This window comes from Papio anubis, chromosome 7 (assembly GCF_008728515.1).
Source record: "Papio anubis isolate 15944 chromosome 7, Panubis1.0, whole genome shotgun sequence".
NCBI lineage: Eukaryota > Metazoa > Chordata > Mammalia > Primates > Cercopithecidae > Papio > Papio anubis.
In genome coordinates, this window is record NC_044982.1 from 25,467,026 (window position 1) to 25,485,706 (window position 18,681).

At 37.7% G+C, this 18,681-nt stretch overlaps 1 protein-coding gene and 1 non-coding gene across 4 annotated transcripts in view; both read left to right on the top strand.

The window, feature by feature from the left end:
* GTF2A1 (general transcription factor IIA subunit 1) overlaps positions 1–18,681 on the top strand; it is a 45,640-nt gene that overhangs the window by 10,911 nt on the left and 16,048 nt on the right. For all 3 annotated transcript variants that reach the window (XM_031667933.1, XM_003902128.4, XM_009212073.4), the window contains 5 exons: positions 5,990–6,194; positions 8,421–8,485; positions 12,593–12,668; positions 13,831–13,964; positions 17,269–17,589. In XM_031667933.1, coding sequence (XP_031523793.1) covers positions 6,008–6,194; positions 8,421–8,485; positions 12,593–12,668; positions 13,831–13,964; positions 17,269–17,589 — 783 coding nt within the window. In that variant the 5' untranslated portion in view covers positions 5,990–6,007. The remainder of the gene's footprint in view (positions 1–5,989; positions 6,195–8,420; positions 8,486–12,592; positions 12,669–13,830; positions 13,965–17,268; positions 17,590–18,681) is intronic.
* LOC116276235 lies at positions 7,264–7,407 on the top strand. Its single transcript, XR_004185664.1, has one exon. It is a non-coding gene; the product is annotated as a small nucleolar RNA SNORA79 (small nucleolar RNA).

The window sequence follows — 18,681 nt, forward strand, 5'->3', positions numbered from 1 at the left end:
CCTCTTATGCGTGGAGGCAGTGAGTGATGGCTTTTCTTTGAGGCTGTTGAGACTTTGGCATTTGTCTTCTATAGGGAATTGTGGGAGAAAACTGCTGATCATAAGGAATAGTTCATTAAGGTTACATATGATATATTCAGAGACCTCCAAGTAATTTGGTACTGTGAGAAAATAGAGTTCAAGTTGTAGTAGCAATTGGTATATGGTAACATGCTATACTAAGGAGCTTGGTCTTTAGAGTGAGGATTATCTGGGGTACTAGTTAAAATGCAGATTTTTGGATTTTCCAGAGAGTCTGGCTTGATAGGGGTAGTAAGATGAGACCTAGGAATCTTTTGAAAATAAGTATTCCAGGTTGTTAGATGGTGTATTAGTTAGTTTTCACACTGCTAATAAGGACATATACACACTGCTGATAAAGACATACCAGAAACTGGGAACAAAAAAAGGTTTAATTGAACTTACAGTTCCACATGGCTGGGGAGGCCTCAGAATCATAATGGGAAGTGAAAGGCTCTTTTTACTTGGCAGCGACAAGAGAAAATGAGGAAGAAGCAAAAGCGGAAACCCCTGATAAACCCATCAGATCTCGTGAGACTTACTCACTATCACAAGAATAGTATGGGAAAGACCGGGCCCTTTGATTCAGTTACCTCCCCACTGGATCCCTCCCACAATATGTGGGAATTCTGGGAGATAAAATTCAAGTTGAGATTTTGGTAGGGACATAGCCAAACCATATTCTGTCCCTGGCCCTCCAAATCTAATGTCCTCATATTTCAGAACCAATCATACCTTCCCAGCAGTCCCTCAAAGTCTTAACTCATTTCAGCATTAACACAAATGTCCACAGTTTGGAGTCTCATCTGAGACAAGACAAGTCCCTTCTGCCTATGAGCCTGTAAAATCAAAAGCAAGCTAGTTACTTCCTAGATACAATGGGGGTACAGTTATTGGGTAAATAAAGCTGTTCCAAACGGGAGAAAGAAATTGGCCAAAACAAAGGGGTTACAGGGCCCATGCAAGTCCGGAAATCCAGCGGGGCAGTCTTACGTTAAAACTCCAAAATGATCTTCCTTGACTCCAGGTCTCACATCCAGGTCATGCTGATGCAAGAGGTGGGTTCCCATGGTCTTGGGCAGCTCCACCCTTGTGGCTTTGCAGGGTGGTCTTGCTTCCAGTTGCTTTCACGGGCTGACATTGAGTGCGACTTTTCCAGGAGCACGGTGCAAGCTGTTGGTGGGTCTGCCATTCTGGGATCTAGAGGACTGTGGCCCTCTTCTCACAGCTCCACTAAGCAGTGCCCTAGTAGGGACTCTGTGTAGGGCCTCCGACCCTGCATTTCTCTTCTGCACTGCCCTAGCAGAGGTTCTCCGTGAGGGCTCTGCCTCTGCAGCAGCAGACTTTTGCTTGGCCATCCAGGCATTTCCATACATCTTCTGAAATCTAGGTGGAAGTTCCCAAACCTCAATTCTTGACTTCTGTGCACCCGCAGGCTCAACACCACATGGATGCTGCCAAGGTTTGGGGCTTCCACGCTCTGAAGCCACAGCCTGAGCTTTATGTTGGCCCCTTTCAGCTGGAGTGGCTGGGATACAGGGCACCAAGTCCCTAGGCTGCACACAGCATGGGGACCCTGGGCCTGGCCAGCGAAACCACTTTTTCCTTCTGGGTCTCTGGGCTCATCATGGGAGGGGCTGCAGTGAAGGTCTCTGATGTGGCCTAGAGACATTTTCCCCATGGTCTTGGAGATTAACATTAGGCTCCTTGCTACTTATGCAAATTTCTCCAGCCAGCTTGAATTTCTCCTCAAAAAGTGGCTTTTTCTTTTCCACTGCATTGTCAGGCTGCAAATTTTCTGAACTTCTATGCTGTGTTTCCGTTTTAAAACGGAATGCTTTTAACAGCACCGAAGTCACCTTTTGAATGCTTTTCTGCTTGGAAATTTCTTCTGTCACATAACCTAAATCATCTCTCAAGTTCAAAGTTCCTTCCGCAAATCTCTAGGGCAGGGGCAAAATGCTGCCACTCTCTTTGCTAAAACAGAACAAGGGTCACCTTTGCTCCAGTTGCTAACAAATTCCTCATCTCCATCTGAGATCACCTCAGCCTGGACCGTGTTCATATCACTATCAGCATTTCCATCAAAGCCATTCAGCAAGTCTCTAGGAAGTTCCAGACTTCCCCACATTTTCCTGTCTTCTGAGCTGCCCAAACTATTCCAACCTCTGCCTGTTACACAGTTCTAAAGTCGCTTCCATATTTTCAGGTATCTTTTCAGCAATGTCCCACTCTACTAGTACCAGTTTACTATATTAGTTTGTTTTCATGCTGCTAATAAAGACATACCCAAAACTGGGAACAGAGAAAGGTTTAATTGGACTTACAGTTCCACATGGCTGGGGAGGCCTCAGAATCATGGCAGTAGGTAAAAGGCTCTTCTTATATGTTGACAGCAAAAGAAAATGAGGAACAAGGAAGAGCAAAAACACCTGATAAACCCATCAGGTCTCCTGAGAATAGCATGGGAAAGACCAGCCCCCATGGTTCAGTTACCCATCCCTCCCAAATCACATGGGAATTCTGGGAGATACAATTCAAGTTGATATTTTGGTGGGAACACAGGCAAACCATATCAGGTAGGTAGGTAGGTAGGTAGGTAAATAAATTACTTTGCTCTGTGGTTCCAGTTTTTAAACAGAGGATATATTTATAAATTTAAAAAATTCACCTTGATAACAGTGTAGAACAGTGTTTCTCGAACTTCTTGACTAGGACTCTCCTTAAGAATTAATAGTATTTAACATTTTGAATAAATATATGTACAAGTATATGAGTGATAAATCTGCAAAAGTTTTTTCTCAGTGCAGTACAGTCTGATTTTTCCTTTCAATTCTATTTTGTTTACAAAAAACATCCTTAGGGGAGAGAGGGAGGGGGAAGGAGAAAAGAAAGGGAGAGAGGGACGAAGAAGGGGAGGGAAGGGGAGAGAAAGAGGAAAGGGAGAGAAGGAGAGAGGGCTACAAAGAAAATTCTAAATTGACTTTGAATCACTAGTGGGTTGCAGTCCTCAGTTTGAAAAATATCAGTTTAGATTTTAAAACAGTTCTCACTTTAGCATCCATCAGAATAACCTGAATGAACAGTTTGTTAAATTAGATTTCTGGTTTACCCCCAGAGCTGCTGATTCAGTATTTTTAACAAGTATCCAGGTGATGCTGATGTTGGGTCTAGAACCGCATTTTGAGGATCACTGATTTATAGAGGATAGATTGGAAGGGCAAGCGTACACTGGAATGTCTGCTCTGTAAGGTCAAGCATTTTTCTCAGGTTTGTTCACAGTACCTTCTCAATGCCTGTAACAGTGTTCGGCATATAGGACATAATTATTTGTGGACTCTATGACTTGACGCAGGAAACTCAAGCGCTCAGTCACTAGATTACTACTGTTTACAGTACTGCTGGGCAGAAAGGACCAGGGCCGCGTCATAGAGATACATTGGAACAGTGAATCAGAATAGACGGTAATGGTGGACTGTTGGGGTGGATTGTGACTCCTAGGTCATTTACACGGGAGTCTAGGTGAGTCATGGTGCCCAGGACTTAGCCACAAATAATGTATATTCATTAATATTTGCCATTATCATAGGAGCTTCGTTGAAGTGATGGGTCCAGATTGCTGTGGGTAAACCAATTGTAGGTGATAAAAGTGAAGCATAAAATTTAGAAAATTACAATTTAAAACACTTTTTAAACAAAACATTAATAAGACTTTTTTTCACCTTGATTTTTGGCTCACAAGAAACAGGCTTTGTTTTGTTTTGGAAGAGAGGAGAAGATGTAGAAGGTTTGGGTGATAACAGACTGTTTGGAAGCCTTACTATATATAATACATTAGTCATAATGTGTTTTATTTAGCATATGAGTATCTATTTTGATGGTGCGCTATGCTAGATGCCCACTTTACAGAGATGAATCAGACACAACATGGGCTCTCAAAAAGTAGTGCTTGTTACTACGGGAAGAAGCTAGCTGTCTTTCGCCTGGGATTAGCAGAGACTTAAATTTATTCACTGGAAGTGAGTTTAGAAGTAATCTAATCCGATTGGTTCCCCTTTTGGGTAAAGATGATGCCTAAGACAAGCCTGTAATCCCAGCACTTTGGGAGGCCGAGTCGGGCGGATCACGAGGTCAGGAGATCGAGACCATCCTGGCTAACACGGTGAAACCCCGTCTCTACTAAAAAAATACAAAAAACCAGCCGGGCGAGGTGGCGGGCGCCTGTAGTCCCAGCTACTCGGGAGGCTGAGGCAGGAGAATGGTGTAAACCTGGGAGGCGGAGCTTGCCGTGAGCTGATATCTGGCCACTGCACTCCAGCCCAGGCGATAGAGCGAGACTCTGTCTCAAAAAGAGAAAAAAAAGAAAGCCTAAGAAAGATAAATGATTAGGTTACATAAGTGGCCAAACCAGGACTAACTGGGTTCCTGACTTCTGGTATAAGGATTTATTAAACAGTTAATGCCACCACCATTGCCACCAATAATAATATATTTTGATCACCAATTTTATGTAACACTGATAATTGTTTTACATAGATATGCCATTTAATCCTCTCAACAACCAGTGAGATAGATCTTGTTACCATCTCTCTAAGAATAGACTTCAGGTAAATCTAAATACTGTGCCTGCCAGTAGGATTCCCTAGGAAATTGACCTTAATATCTGCTTTTTCAGTAAGCCATTAGAGATTTAGTGGAATTGTTACTAGCATCAAGACAACAAATCTAGAATGTCTGGAATGATTGGAAGGGTCAGGAGATTATAAAAAATCTCTACGGAGTATGACCAGGCATGTTGGCTCATGCCTGTAATCTCAGCTCTTTGGGAGGCCAAGCCGGGCAGATTGCTTGAGCCCAGGAGTTCGAGACCAGCTCGGGCAGCATAGTGAGATCTTGTCTCTAATTCTTAAATTAAAAAACAATAATAATAATAAAATAAAAAACTCTCTGTAAGTATGGCAAAGGGACGTTCTTGAAGGATATGATAGAAGCTTAAAGTCAATTAGGCAATATCCCAAGAGCAAATCCTAGAAGAGAAGACAAAGTATGTATAGAGCCTTGTGTGCAGAATGACTGAATGAAGTTTTATCTGCATTTTCAGGGAATAGTTTGTGACTTTTTGGCCAGTTTCTTGTAAGGTTAAGGCTCCAGAATGAACACTAAACCTGGTAGAGAGGAAATGTGTTAGGTAGAAGAATGAAATCGTTGCACATGTTTTCTTTTCTTTCTTTTTGTCCATTCTGATTTTTCCCATCATAGAACCTAAGGTGAAATGAGAAAATAGAAATGGCTGAACAGAAAAGGATTGCCAATTGGCATAATGGAAGAAGGAAGGACATTTCAAGAAGTGTTGCGATAACTACTAAGATCTTCAGGCATCGCCGGTTCTTTTTCTTTCTGTAGGATTGGACAGATGGAAAGTTAGGCTTTTCTTCTTCGGGGGATTATCTCTGTTTCTCACTGTGCTAAATGAATTTATATTGTGTATGTTATTTGAGAATTTATGTTTTTCATGTTGAAGCAGAAAATTTTATATTTTGTATTTTTATAAGGAAAAAGTTCCATATAAAAATAATTTAGTAATGATTTTGATATTATAAAGGATAATCTTTGATTACTAAAGAAGTAGCTTATATGAAACTCTGCTAAATAATAGTTGCTGATTAAGGAATTACTATAGAAAGTTTATTGAAGATAGAAAAAGAAACAAAATCTCCAGTACTCTGATGTGGCAAAAATGAGGTTTGATACTTTAAAATTTTGTTTTTGTTATTGTTTACACTTGGGTTAGAATTATCGATTTGTTGTATTTCTGTGTCTGTATCAGTTTTTAAAATGGAATAACTTTATAAAGAGATTAATAAGACTGTTGTGTTCGTCTGTCCAGAGTTATTTTTCACTTAGAAATCTTTAATGTTCTTTGCCTTAGTTATGGGAAAACAAACTAATGCAGTCCAGGGCAGTAGATGGATTTCATTCAGAAGAGCAGCAGCTTCTACTGCAAGTTCAACAGCAGCATCAACCCCAGCAGCAGCAGCATCACCACCATCACCACCATCAGCAAGCTCAGCCTCAGCAGACAGTACCTCAGCAAGCGCAGACCCAGCAGGTCCTTATTCCTGCATCACAGCAAGGTGAGACTGGATTTGTTTTCCTACTTATGACTTGGAATTAAGTTTGTCATCATGAAAGAAGAGAAATATTCTACATTTCTTGGATCTTGTCTTTTAAGGGGCGCATGGAGAACCTAAAAATAAACAAACAAAAACCCCTATGTTGATTTTGGGCTTTTTTTCCCCTTTCTCTTGGCTGAGGGGTGTGGGTGTATGTAAATGTATATAAATTTGTATAAAACGTAGGTTGTATCTGTAGAGTAATGGTAGACAAGTAATTTACTAATTGAAAACCTAAGTTGTATTACTATTTAGTTTTGAAAAGGCTATGTAGTGATGGATTTCCTAAAATAAGTTAAACCTAAAAGGTTTATTTACTAAGGACTTTATTAAATTATATGGTAAAATAGTTATTTGCTTTCTCTATGAAACATGTTCTTTCAGAGACATGTTTCAGATTAGTTTTTAAAATATATCTTAAATTCTAGAGTTTTTTGTATACTTTGGCAATCTGAAAATTCAGTTCCATAGTAATTTATGTAAGCCTAAACGGACTGAATTAGATTTATTATAAGTTAAGCGTGGATATATAACATATCTTAATTTATATTTCTTGGATTAAAGCTAAGAAAAAGCAAATATTCGTAGACTGTGTCCATAGTGCTTTGTACTCTGCAAGTCATTTTATAGATACTGTTTCATTGGCACCTTATAAGGGCTTTGTAAAATAGCCCTTGGCTCAGTTTCACAGCTGAGGAAAATCTGAGCCCAGAAAATGCTAAGAAACTTGATCTGTATTTTCTCTCATGACACACGTCTATTCAGTTATAAAACTTTCTGAGCGTTCTAATTCAGTGCATCTGCTTTTATGGGAGAGGACACTAGAAGTAGATGAAAAGTTCATTTTAATGTAATCATTTAGTTACTTATTTGCCTCATTTGACAGTATATATATGTGTCTTAAAATTGGTAATGATACACAGTAGAAGAGTCTATTTGGGTTATTTTACTGTTGACGTCTAGTGGTAGTTTTCATACCTAATTTTAGTGTATACTTTGTATCAAATAATTTTATCCCTTTATTATTTTTTGATGACTGTTCTTCCTGTTGCCTTCAGACCTGGCATTAGGATTTTAGGTCATCATAAATTAAAATTTGATTTTCTTCACTCAGAGAATATTAGGATAATGGAGTTATCCGTCTGTTCTCTGAAATTTGCGGAATCAAACATTTAATTCCTTTTATGCCTAAGTAACATTGCCATTATTTCTGATTTGTATTTTTTCCAACTTGGGCCCGTTCACCACTCTTCAGGCAACCTGGTGGTCCTCTGCTTTCAGGAGGCCACCATATTGATGCCGAACTTAGTTGGACACCCAATCAGCATAGCGCACTATAGCCCGAAACTCCTGGGCTCAAGCGATCCTCCCACCTCAGCCTTCTGAGTTGCTGGGACTACAGGCATGCATCCCTGCATCCGGCTGATTTGTATTTTTTAAACAGCCGATGAAAGTAGCATGAGTCTGTCAACTTGTCATATTGGAAGAAAAGGACTATGTAGGTTTCAAAAACTAGTCACAATTTTTTGAGCTTACTTTTATTGGATTAGTAACTCATTGCAACAGTGGTATCATTGTATCAGTAAAACAGTTAACCTTGAGTTAAGACAAAATTGTGTTTGAAAATATCCAGTTTACTTAGGAATGCATAGAACTGTGTATGTGTGTATGTTTAGGTGTTAAGTAACTCACTACTTCATGTTCCTAAATTCCCTTGCATCCTTAGGAATTGTCACTTAAAATTTTTTTTTTTTTTTTGAGATGGAGCTTGTCACCCATGCTGGAGTGCAGTGGCATGATCTCGGCTCACTGCAACCTCCAGTTCCCGAGTTCAAGTGATTCTCATGCCTCAGCCTGACACCCCGCTAATTTTTTTGTATTTTTAGTAGAGACGGGGTTTCACCATGATATTGGCCAGTCTGGTCTCGAACTCCTGACCTCAAGTGATCCGCCCGCTTTGGCCTCCCAAAGCTTAAATATTTGTGTTTTCTAGTATAGGGTGGGTATATCACAGCTGTTACTTGCCGTATAAATTTATACTGTCCTGAGAGCAAATGATTGAAAGCATTTGAGTGCAGAAAACATGGAAAACATGAAAAAAGTTTTCATCATTGTATGTAAAGTGTTCTTGTGATCAGAAAATAGCCTCATGGTTCCTTGTTTACATGTGTACTTGTTTTTTTGTAGCCACAGCACCACAAGTTATTGTTCCAGATTCTAAGTTGATACAGCATATGAATGCATCAAACATGGTAAGACTCAGAATGTAGCAGTTTGATTGGCTGTACTTAATTCTAACTCAAATTGTGATTATGCCTATATATGTCATATATTAACAACTTGAAGTTTATTGAAGACTCAGGCAGAACAGCTATTTTAGTTTCCTGAATATTGGATCTGAAGTTTAGCTTGGTACCTAGACATTAAGGTTCATAAAATTATGGAATTGTTTAAGAATACTAAAAGAATGGTGCTTTGTGAGAGTTACTCCATTCCCTACTATGTCCGAAAAAGTTTTAGGGTACCTACCAAACTTATAATGCCAAGTATGGTTCTATTTCAGGAGACCTGGTAATTGCAAGAAGTTGGGAAGGCTAAGAATTGTTAACTTTTAAAAAATGAAGATGAACTGTTTGGATAGTTCAGTATAACTATTTTTAAAATCAAGCATTTAAAAATATTGCTTTGACTTAACCATAGTATAGTCTAATAAGTCATTATAGTGTGTAAATTACCATAGAATACATTTTAACCAGTTGAGTTACATTAGAAGTTTTATATTTCTGAGGACTATCCACTAAACTTTACAAGTCCTTACTCATTTTCAAATTACATTTCAGACATACAATATTTCTCAACAAATGTAGTATAGTTTAACTGTGAACTTGAAAGAACCTCTTCAGATCCTTAGAAAATCTTTACCTATATGCTTGAAGTTGTTTTCTTTTTTTTTTTTTTTTTTGGATAAAACATTAAAATACAGTCAGAGTAGTTCAGTACTTCCTTATAAATGGTTTTTCTTTATTCTGTTTAAAATATACAGACCGTTAATTTCATTGAGGGTTGACTCAGTTCTTACATTTCATTCTTCAGCCAAAATTTTATTTAAAGGAGAAAGAATCAATATTTGTAAAAAGATCTTTTAGCCTATGTAAGTAGTTAGTACTAGGAATGAGTTTTTTTTTTTTTTCTGTTCAAGTTTTTTTTTTGAGATGGAGTCTCGCTCTGTCACCCAGGCTGGAGTGCAGTGGCGCGATCTTGGCTAACTGCAACCTCCGCCTCCTAGGTTCAAGTGATCCTCCTACCTCAGCCTCCTGAGTAGCTGAGAGTACAGGTGTATGCCACCAACCTGGCTAATTTTTTTGTACTTTCAGTAGAGACAGTAGAGACAGGGTTTCACCATTTTGGCCAGGCTGGTCTCCAACTCCTGACCTCAAGTGATCCGCCCACCTCGGCCTCCCAAAGTGTTAGGATTACAGGTGTGAGCCATCACACCCAGCCTCAAATTTTTTTAAAAAAAGCAGTATATGAAAAGATCAGTTCTACTTTGCGAGTGACAGTGAATCACAAAGCTCATTTGTGGTAAAAGCCAGATGAGAAGGGCTTACCACTAGGCAAATGACTTCCTCCTACACATTACCAGCCTCACAAATTCATACTGTGGCAGAATTGAAAGTTTCTACATGATAGTAGAAATTGCAGTTTTTAAATTCACAAATATCAAGGATCTCTGTTTGTACTTGTAGTTATAGTTACTAGAATCATTTCGTTTACATGAGAATAAATTTCATGCCCATTATTTCTCACAAGATTTTTTATTGGAAAAAACTCCATTTTAAGTCTCAGGCCCCAATTTTTTTTAACCTCCACCCTTAAAAAAAAAAAGTCTCACTATATGTTGCATATTGCAGTTGATGTTATTAAGACTATATCCTAGGGAATAACTCGCATTATTTTAAAACAAATTTTGGCAGAATCTCCTTTAACGTTTAAAAGATTTTTAAATGTTGTGGAAGATAATTTTGAATTAATAAATTATTTCTGGGATAAAAATTAGTGGTCCATCTCTACTACTGGTTAAATCTCCTTTATTCTAAAGAGCAGATGTATTTAAACAAATTATAGGTCAGTTATTCAGGAAAAATTGATTTAACATTTCTGTATATTTTACATTTTACTCTATTGTTTTTAGTCAGTGTTTCCTTCATGTATTTCTGAACATAATCAGTATAAGCTTTGTACCAATGGAAGTGTTTTAGGTTTTTGTGGGTTTGCATTATTACTTCTGATTCGGAAATATTCAGCAGAAATACATTTGTTCTTTCTAATGGCTCTGTTTGCTTTAGAAATGAACTAATAAAAATGTGAGATAATAATAGTGGAAGGCTATTTCAGGGAACTTCTATTAAACCATTGTTTTCAGTTCATTTTTATGAAATGATTGGTCTAATGCATTATTTGTGCTTGGGCTGTTTTGTGGAATACAAGAAGAAATTTTAATAGTTACTAAGTACAAGGTGGTTTGTGTATGGTACGTGACTCAGCAAATACCTGTTATGCAGCTTGAATTTGTGGGGGGGTGTGCAGGTAGTTACTGGGTCATGTATTCTGTATAGAAACTATTATGTCGGTTTGCTGGTAGAGGAAGAATTGTTATCTTTCAAAATACGAATTATAGGCCCTTGATATTTCTAAATAATATTTTTGTTGTTTTTTTGTTTTTAAATATTTCTTAGTAGTATGTGGTGGTTAGTATTTCCCTTAAACTTAGATAACCTTTAATTTGCTTATATAGACAAGATTTATCTTAAATTGGATAATTGAGTATTCAACTTAAACACGGATCAACCTGGTGGGCTATCGTTAAATTCTGGAGACATAGTGGGCATTTCAGGCCCAAGTTGTAGAAATTACTTAGGTTTGTCAAGTGGCAACAAGTTTATTTTCTTGGAAAGCTATATACCTAGATAGAGCCCAGATTAGACAGTAGTTGAATTATTAACTTGGTTTAATAATTTTCCAAGTTTGTTGACTTCTCTGACACTAGCATTTCCAAAGCAGTTATTTTTTTAAGCTTTTCTAGATATGGGTAGTTCTAAAAATGTATAGGTTAGATTGAATATATGAATGGTTGGTACCCAAAGAAGATTGAAAAGAGAGGGAAAAAACTACCAAAATGTGTAGCTCTAGTGGGATACAGGAAAATACTTAAAGTACAGAATAGAAAACGAGAGAATGGCATAATTCTTTGTGGGAGGACAGGAGGAGAAAACTCTCCAGAATTCTCCAGGAAGTCAAGAATTTGTCCTGGATTTTAAGAAATTCATAATATAATCCCATGTATATCTTTATAACTTAAGTGTCACATACTAACTTCATTTCAAAATGTTGAAATTAAAGTTTGCGACTGTCACCCAGGCTGGAGTGCAATGGCGCAATCTCAGCTTACTGCAACCTCACTTTCCAGGTTCAAGCCATCCTCCCACCTTAGCCTCCCAAGTAGCTGGGACTACAGGTGTGCACCACCACGCTCAGTTAATTTTTGTATTTTTTGTAGAGATGGGGTTTCACCATATTGCCCCAGCTAGTCTCAAACTCCTGAGCTCAAGCGATCTGCCTGCCTGGGCATCCTAAAGTCCTGGGATTACAGGTGTGAGCCACTGTGCCTGGTGTGGCTTTTCTTAAGAATTACAGAATTTTTGTATTAATCTGTTCTTAATACATGTTTCACCTAGAATATAATGCCAATATGTCCCTTTTTTTCTTTGCTAATATGACATCTTAGAAGAATTGTCAGCTATACTCCCAGTGAAGTCTTCTGATAATAGTGTTCTTTATAGATCTCTGTTGATTTAGTAGAAATTTTAAAAGTTAAGAATTCTAAAAAGTAGACAGTTACACTTCTGCCTCAAGGAAATGGGGATAAGGAAACAGTGGGAAAGGAAGCAGTAATGAAATAGCTATTTCATATGTTGTACAGCATTGTTAATGTGGGTATTGTCTAAAAGTGTATAGGTTAGATCAAGTATAGGAAGGCTTGGTACCTTAAAGAAGATTGATGGGACGAGAAGGAAAAAAAGAGCTACAGTACCTGTGAGATTTACTTAGAACACCTTCTCTAGGGGAAAAAAACCCAATGATATTGTTGTATTTAACGACTTAAAATAATTTAGTAGGTTGTTTAGGCTAGGTTGATCTTTCTTGTACCATTTTATAAAATGGGATTTAGCCTTACTAGATTCTTAAAATTTTGATATATTCTAAACAAAAAGTTTCATATACTATTAAAATATGCTAGAGATAAACAGATAGTATTATATATGTATGTGGTTTTGATATTTTTTCTTTGTTTTTTTCAGAGTGCTGCTGCTACGGCTGCTACCTTAGCACTCCCTGCAGGTGTGACTCCTGTTCAGCAGATATTAACAAATTCAGGTAATTAGGAATGATGGAAGCATTTTACAATGTAATTCAGAAAATTGTACTATCTAGCCCTTAGGTTTTGTCTTCTTTGAAAGACGGAAAATACTAATATTTCTTTTACCATTTGGTTTAGGTTATTAAAATAACTTTATTTGAGGGCTGTAACACATACAACTGTAATCGTTGTTGAGGATACAGTAAAGAAGATGCAAATTGTACTTGAACCTTTGATCTGTGCATGATAACCCTCTTATTGAAGTATGATTATATAAAAATGCTTACTTAGTTTTTTATTAAACACATTTACCATGCCAAGTGAGTATTAAACTTATTTGAACTTGTGATATGAAAGTAATTCCTAGAGCATATTAAGAGCAAATTTATTGTATGCTATTATTATACATAGTATCTCTTCATTGACAAAAGACCAATGTCTAGCTCTTGTGTTTTGGCATATTAGTACTTGAAAAATTTATTTACATGGATTTTAAGTGTCCCCTGTAATCTTGATTATATAGTAGTTATTTATTTTCTATTCTATGTATGTATGTTATTTTTGTTATTGTAAATTTGTGAAATTAGGGGCTTATCTTGCTACATGTTTATAATAAGATGTAATTTGCTTTTTAATCAATTCAAGATTCTGGGTCATCTAAAGGAACATATTGAGGGAATTTGATTCTGTGTGAATTGTATGACGATAACTGGTTAGCGAACTTTTATTGCTTTTACCAATTTTGAAGCAAAGTTCTGTGGTACTTTGTTTGGTTCAAGATATTAAATGAGCTATTAAGCTTTTGTTCCTTTAAAGCTTTAAAAATGAACAGCTCCTAAAGTGTCTGATCTTATTGCTCTTTCTTGACTCCTAAGGTTAGCAAAGATAATGTAAGCTTTAGTCAAGTCTCATAATCTGTTGTTAAAACCTTGTTGGAAATAGCTGAATGAGGATATAAATATAAAAAATAAAACATTTTAAGGAATGTATTTGAACATGGCGAGAAGTCAGAGAAGGGGAGGATTATGCATACTGTGTATGAATGATAGTCTTTAATAAAATTGTCAGTTTTCTTGATAATTTCTGTGCCTTTGGTGGTATGAAAGTAAATATGAATTCATTTCTTTTGAGATGGTCACTGCTAAAATGATAACTTGGAATGCATGCTTTTTGCTTTAGGCCAGCTTCTTCAGGTGGTCAGAGCAGCCAATGGTGCCCAATATATCTTTCAGCCTCAGCAGTCAGTGGTTCTACAACAACAGGTTATACCACAGATGCAGCCTGGTGGAGTACAAGCTCCTGTTATACAGCAGGTAAAATAATCTTCTATTATGATCAGTATAGGGTTCTGTTTTCTTCTGTATGTATTCCCTGGGTACTTTCCCTCTTCTTATATGCACAAAAGACTCTTCTTCAGTGCTATAGACCCAGTTGTTTCTAATTTCTCCTGTATACAGCTTAACTTAGATTCAACATGTATTAAACATGTATTAAAAAATTACTGTTGTCTGTGCCCATCCTTCATCATCCCCTCAAAGGTGGCAGCACTCTCCTTCCAGCCTTCTAAGCTGTTCATTCGGCCTTTATTCAATAAGCAGTTACTGAGTCTTGGGCTATTTATAAGGGTCATGAGATTTAGGAGTGAATGAGGCAGACATGACTCTAGTTTTATGATGCTTACTCTGTTTTCTGGAACTGGGTGTGTAGAATCCTCCCTTTTCCTTACCTCTAATATCCAAGGTATCAAGCCCTACCAATTCTTGTTAATAGTTTTTCTTTTCCTTTTTTTTTTTTTTTTTTTTTTTGGAGATGGAGTTTTGCTCTTTCACCTAGGCTGGAGCACAGTGGCGCAATCTTGGCTCACTGCAACATCTGCCTCCTGGGTTCATGCCATTCTCCTGCCTCAGCCTCCCGAGTAGCTGGGACTACAGGTGCCCACCACCACGCCCGGCTAATTTTTTGTATTTTTAGTAGAGACGGGGTTTCACCATGTTAGCCAGGATGGTCTCGATCTCCTGACCTTGTGATCTACCCGCCTTGGCCTCCCAAAGTGCTGGAATTACAGGCGTGAGCCACTGTACGCGGCTTTTTTTTTTCTTTAACTGCAGTTTTGCCATGGTTGCAGTCCCTTAATATGTTTGACACTGTTTTTTTTTCTCAGCCTCTCTTTTCATTTCCTTAGTTCATAGTGTCCATAATTTGTCAGTAAATGCTGTATTGTCTCCTTAATGGTTTCTCTGCCTCTCATCTTATGCCCTCCTAACCTGGCTGATTTATAGCCATCTTTTTTTTTTTTTTGAGACAGAGTCTCGCTCTGTCGCGTAAGCTGGAGTGCAGTGGCACAATCTCAGCTCACTGCAACTTCCGCCTCCTGGGTTCAAGCGATTCTCCTGCTTAGCCTCCTGAGTAGCTGGGATTATAGGCACGCACTACTGCGCCCAGCTAAATTTTGTATTTTTAATAGAGACGGACTTTCGCCATGTTGGCTAGGCTGGCCTTGAACTCCTGACTTCAGGTGATCTGCCCGCTTTGGCCTCCCAAAGTGCTGGGATTATGGGCATAAGCCACTGCGCCTGGCCTGTCTTTCTAAAAATCTTAAAACCTTTTAACAACTTTTCATTGCCTACTGAGAAAAGCCTAAACAACTCAACATGGTTTATAAGATCTTTTTGTGGATCTTATTTCTTTGAAGTCTCCAGGTTTATTTCTTGCCATACTCCCAGGTATTTTCTTTAGCTGCATTTACATCAAAATAAACACTTGGATCTACTTGTGTTATATTCTTGTGCTGTGAGCACTAAAATGAAAGAGGAATGGTTATTTTCTTGAGGAACTTATGTACTTTATTTGTTTATGTGTCTGTCTCTTTTTTAAATGTCAGTAAAATAGTATGACGATAGAGACAAGATCAGATCAGTAATATTAATCCAGTTTATTTACATCTTTCCAAAATTATGTACTGCTTTCACTTCTGGGTTTCACTTGATGTTACGCGTCTCTTAAGAATGCCGTCTGGCAACTCCCTGCACTTCCCCTAAACAAATAGAAAAACCTGGCTAATCTCCTTAAAGCAGCGGTCCCCCAGCTTTTTGACACCAGGGACTGGTTTTGCGGAAGGAAGCTTTTCCACGTATTGGGCAGCGGAGATGGGTTCAGGATGAAATTTTAATTCAGACCATCAGGTGTAAGGAGTGCACAACCTCCATCCTTGCATGTGCATTTCACAGTAGGGTTCCTGCTCCTATGAGAATCCCATGCTGCCGCTGATCTGACAGGAGGCAGAGTTCAGATGGTAATGCTGGCTCATCCACCACTCACCTCCTGCTGTGCAGCCCGGTTTCTAACAGGGGTTGGGGATCGCTGCTTTTAAGCACAAACAGAAACTCAAATATTATTTACTAATAATGTAAGTAATATTTGATCATACTTTGTCCCCCAAGTTGAATTTGGTACACTCTCTTGTGTTCCCATAACACTATGTCATATTTGTACTACGTCTTGTCTCTGTTTGAGTTGTTAGTGCTTTGTCTATTTTACCTTTTTTTTTGTCTTTTGTGCTGTTACACCATGTGTAAGCGTTTTAAAGGAAATTCTGTGTCTTATTTTTGCATTCCTTGAACCTAATGGCAAGTAACAAACATCAAACATCCAGTCTTCCTCTTTTATTGTAATACGTATAGTATGTATAGTTAATATTTGTTAGTGTATATTTTTTCAAGCTGTGGCTTACTTTAGAATCTTAGATGCAGAACCTGGAAAGGAACTTTAGAAATCTGATCTGGTGGTTTTTAGAAAAATAATTAGCATTTATCTCACACTGAATCAGAATATTAGTGGTATGACCAAGGTATCAGTACTTTTTAAGCTGCCAGGTGGTTCTTATTTGCAGCCAGGGTTGAGAACCATTAATCCTAGTCTGACAGTGAAATGGCAGAGGCCAAGAGAAGTTAAATGACTTGCTTCTACTGTATTTATGTCTGACTTTAGACAAAAGTAGACCCAGGTTGGCCAGGCACGGTGGCTTATGCCTGTAATCCCAGTACTTTGGGAGGCGGGCGGATCACGAGGTCACGAGTTTGAGACCAGCCTGACCAACATGGTAAAACCCCTTCTTTACTAAAAATACGTAATTAGCTGGGCATGGTGGCATGTACCTGTAGTCCCAGCTACTCAGGAGGCTGAGACAGGAGAATCGCTTGAACCCAGGAGGCAGGGGTTGCAGTGAGCTGAGATTGCACCATTGCAGTCCAGCTTGGGTGACAGAACGAGACTCCATCTAAAAAAAAAAAAAAGGTAGACCCAGGTTTTCAGATTCTCAGTCCAGTGTTCTTCATGTGAAGGCAGTGTGTAACTCTTGGCCTGGTATCTGGCATATACATAGTATGTGCTCAGTGAATGAAGCAGTTATCTTTAGAAAATCCTTATTTTGCAGAAATTTGATAAAGTGGAAATTTAGTGGGTCACTACACTAGTTAAACATTGCTTTTGTACTTTAGTAGTTTTAACTGTGTGTGAAATATGGCCATTCTGGTGATTCTTCAGCATTTGTTCCTATTTCTGTGTACCGTACTTGATCCTCTTAACTAGTTACTGTTATGTGGTTTTCTTTTGCTTTAGGTACTGGCTCCTCTTCCTGGAGGGATTTCACCACAGACAGGAGTCATCATCCAGCCTCAGCAAATCTTATTTACAGGAAATAAGACTCAAGTTATACCTACGACAGTGGCAGCACCTACACCAGCCCAAGCACAGATAACTGCAACTGGCCAGCAGCAACCGCAGGCCCAGCCTGCTCAAACACAAGCTCCATTGGTCTTACAAGTTGATGGAACTGGGGATACATCGTCTGAAGAAGATGAAGATGAAGAAGAAGACTATGATGATGATGAGGAGGAAGACAAAGAGAAAGATGGAGCTGAAGATGGGCAAGTGGAAGAAGTAAGTTTCTAGTAAAATACTTACAATGATAATCTACTTGATTATTTCCATTTTTAGTTGGTGCAAAACTGGTAAATTATATCCTATTTTTTCAGAGACAGGTGCTGTACAACGTAAGATTTTAAAGATAAAGTTAGATTGATTTAACTTTAGTAAGGTTTTTATATTCTGGCTATATTTATCTTCATAAAATACAACTATTTCATATAGCTGGTAATAAATTATAGCAAATTAAATTGTATTAATATGTGTAGTAAAGAGTACAGGTAATTCTAACTCTGGCTTACACATTTATAATGTGGCTTAAACATAAGACATTGGTAGATAAATAGATGTGGTTAAACTTTTGCTTCAGTAATATAAAAAGCATGGCAACATTTGGGGAGAGAGCAAACTCAAGAACCAAATGTCACAAATTTATTAAATATTTAAAACCTTTTGGTCCATGTTCTGTACCATTTCCTTAAAAACCCATGTACCCTTAATGTCTGTGTTCTTCTAGAAGCATGTAAGTATGCCTTTGTTTTCCTCACTATTCCAGCTTAGTTACTAGGCTCCAAAAACTATTTGTCCCACCACAGTTTTCATTTTAATTGCCTTTGTTAGCCTAAAATGCAGTCGTCTTGTTTCTTAGTACAAAGTTCTTCTAAATTAAGTAATTTTTTTTTTCTAAAGAAAACATAGTTTATTATTGAATATTGAATAGACACAAATGAATAGAAATGTTTCAAGATAAAAATCATCCTGGTGCCCACCATCTGGTTAAAATAAAATTCCATTATTTAAAGCGCCTTGGGTGCCTCTCCCTAATCCCATATTCTTTCCTAGGCCATCAAAGTACCTTTGCTCATACATTTGTGTTGATTATTAATTGCTTTTATATTTTACCATATATATTTATATTCCTAAATAGCTTATTGTTTAGTTTTGCATGTTTATAATGTAAGTGAAGTAATTATGTATTCTTCTGCAAGTTGGTTTTTTTCCCTCAAAATAATATTCCTGAGGTTTATCCAAGTTGTTGCTTATAGCTATAATTATTTTCATTGCTGAATATACCATAATTTTATTTATCAATTTTTCTAATCCAGT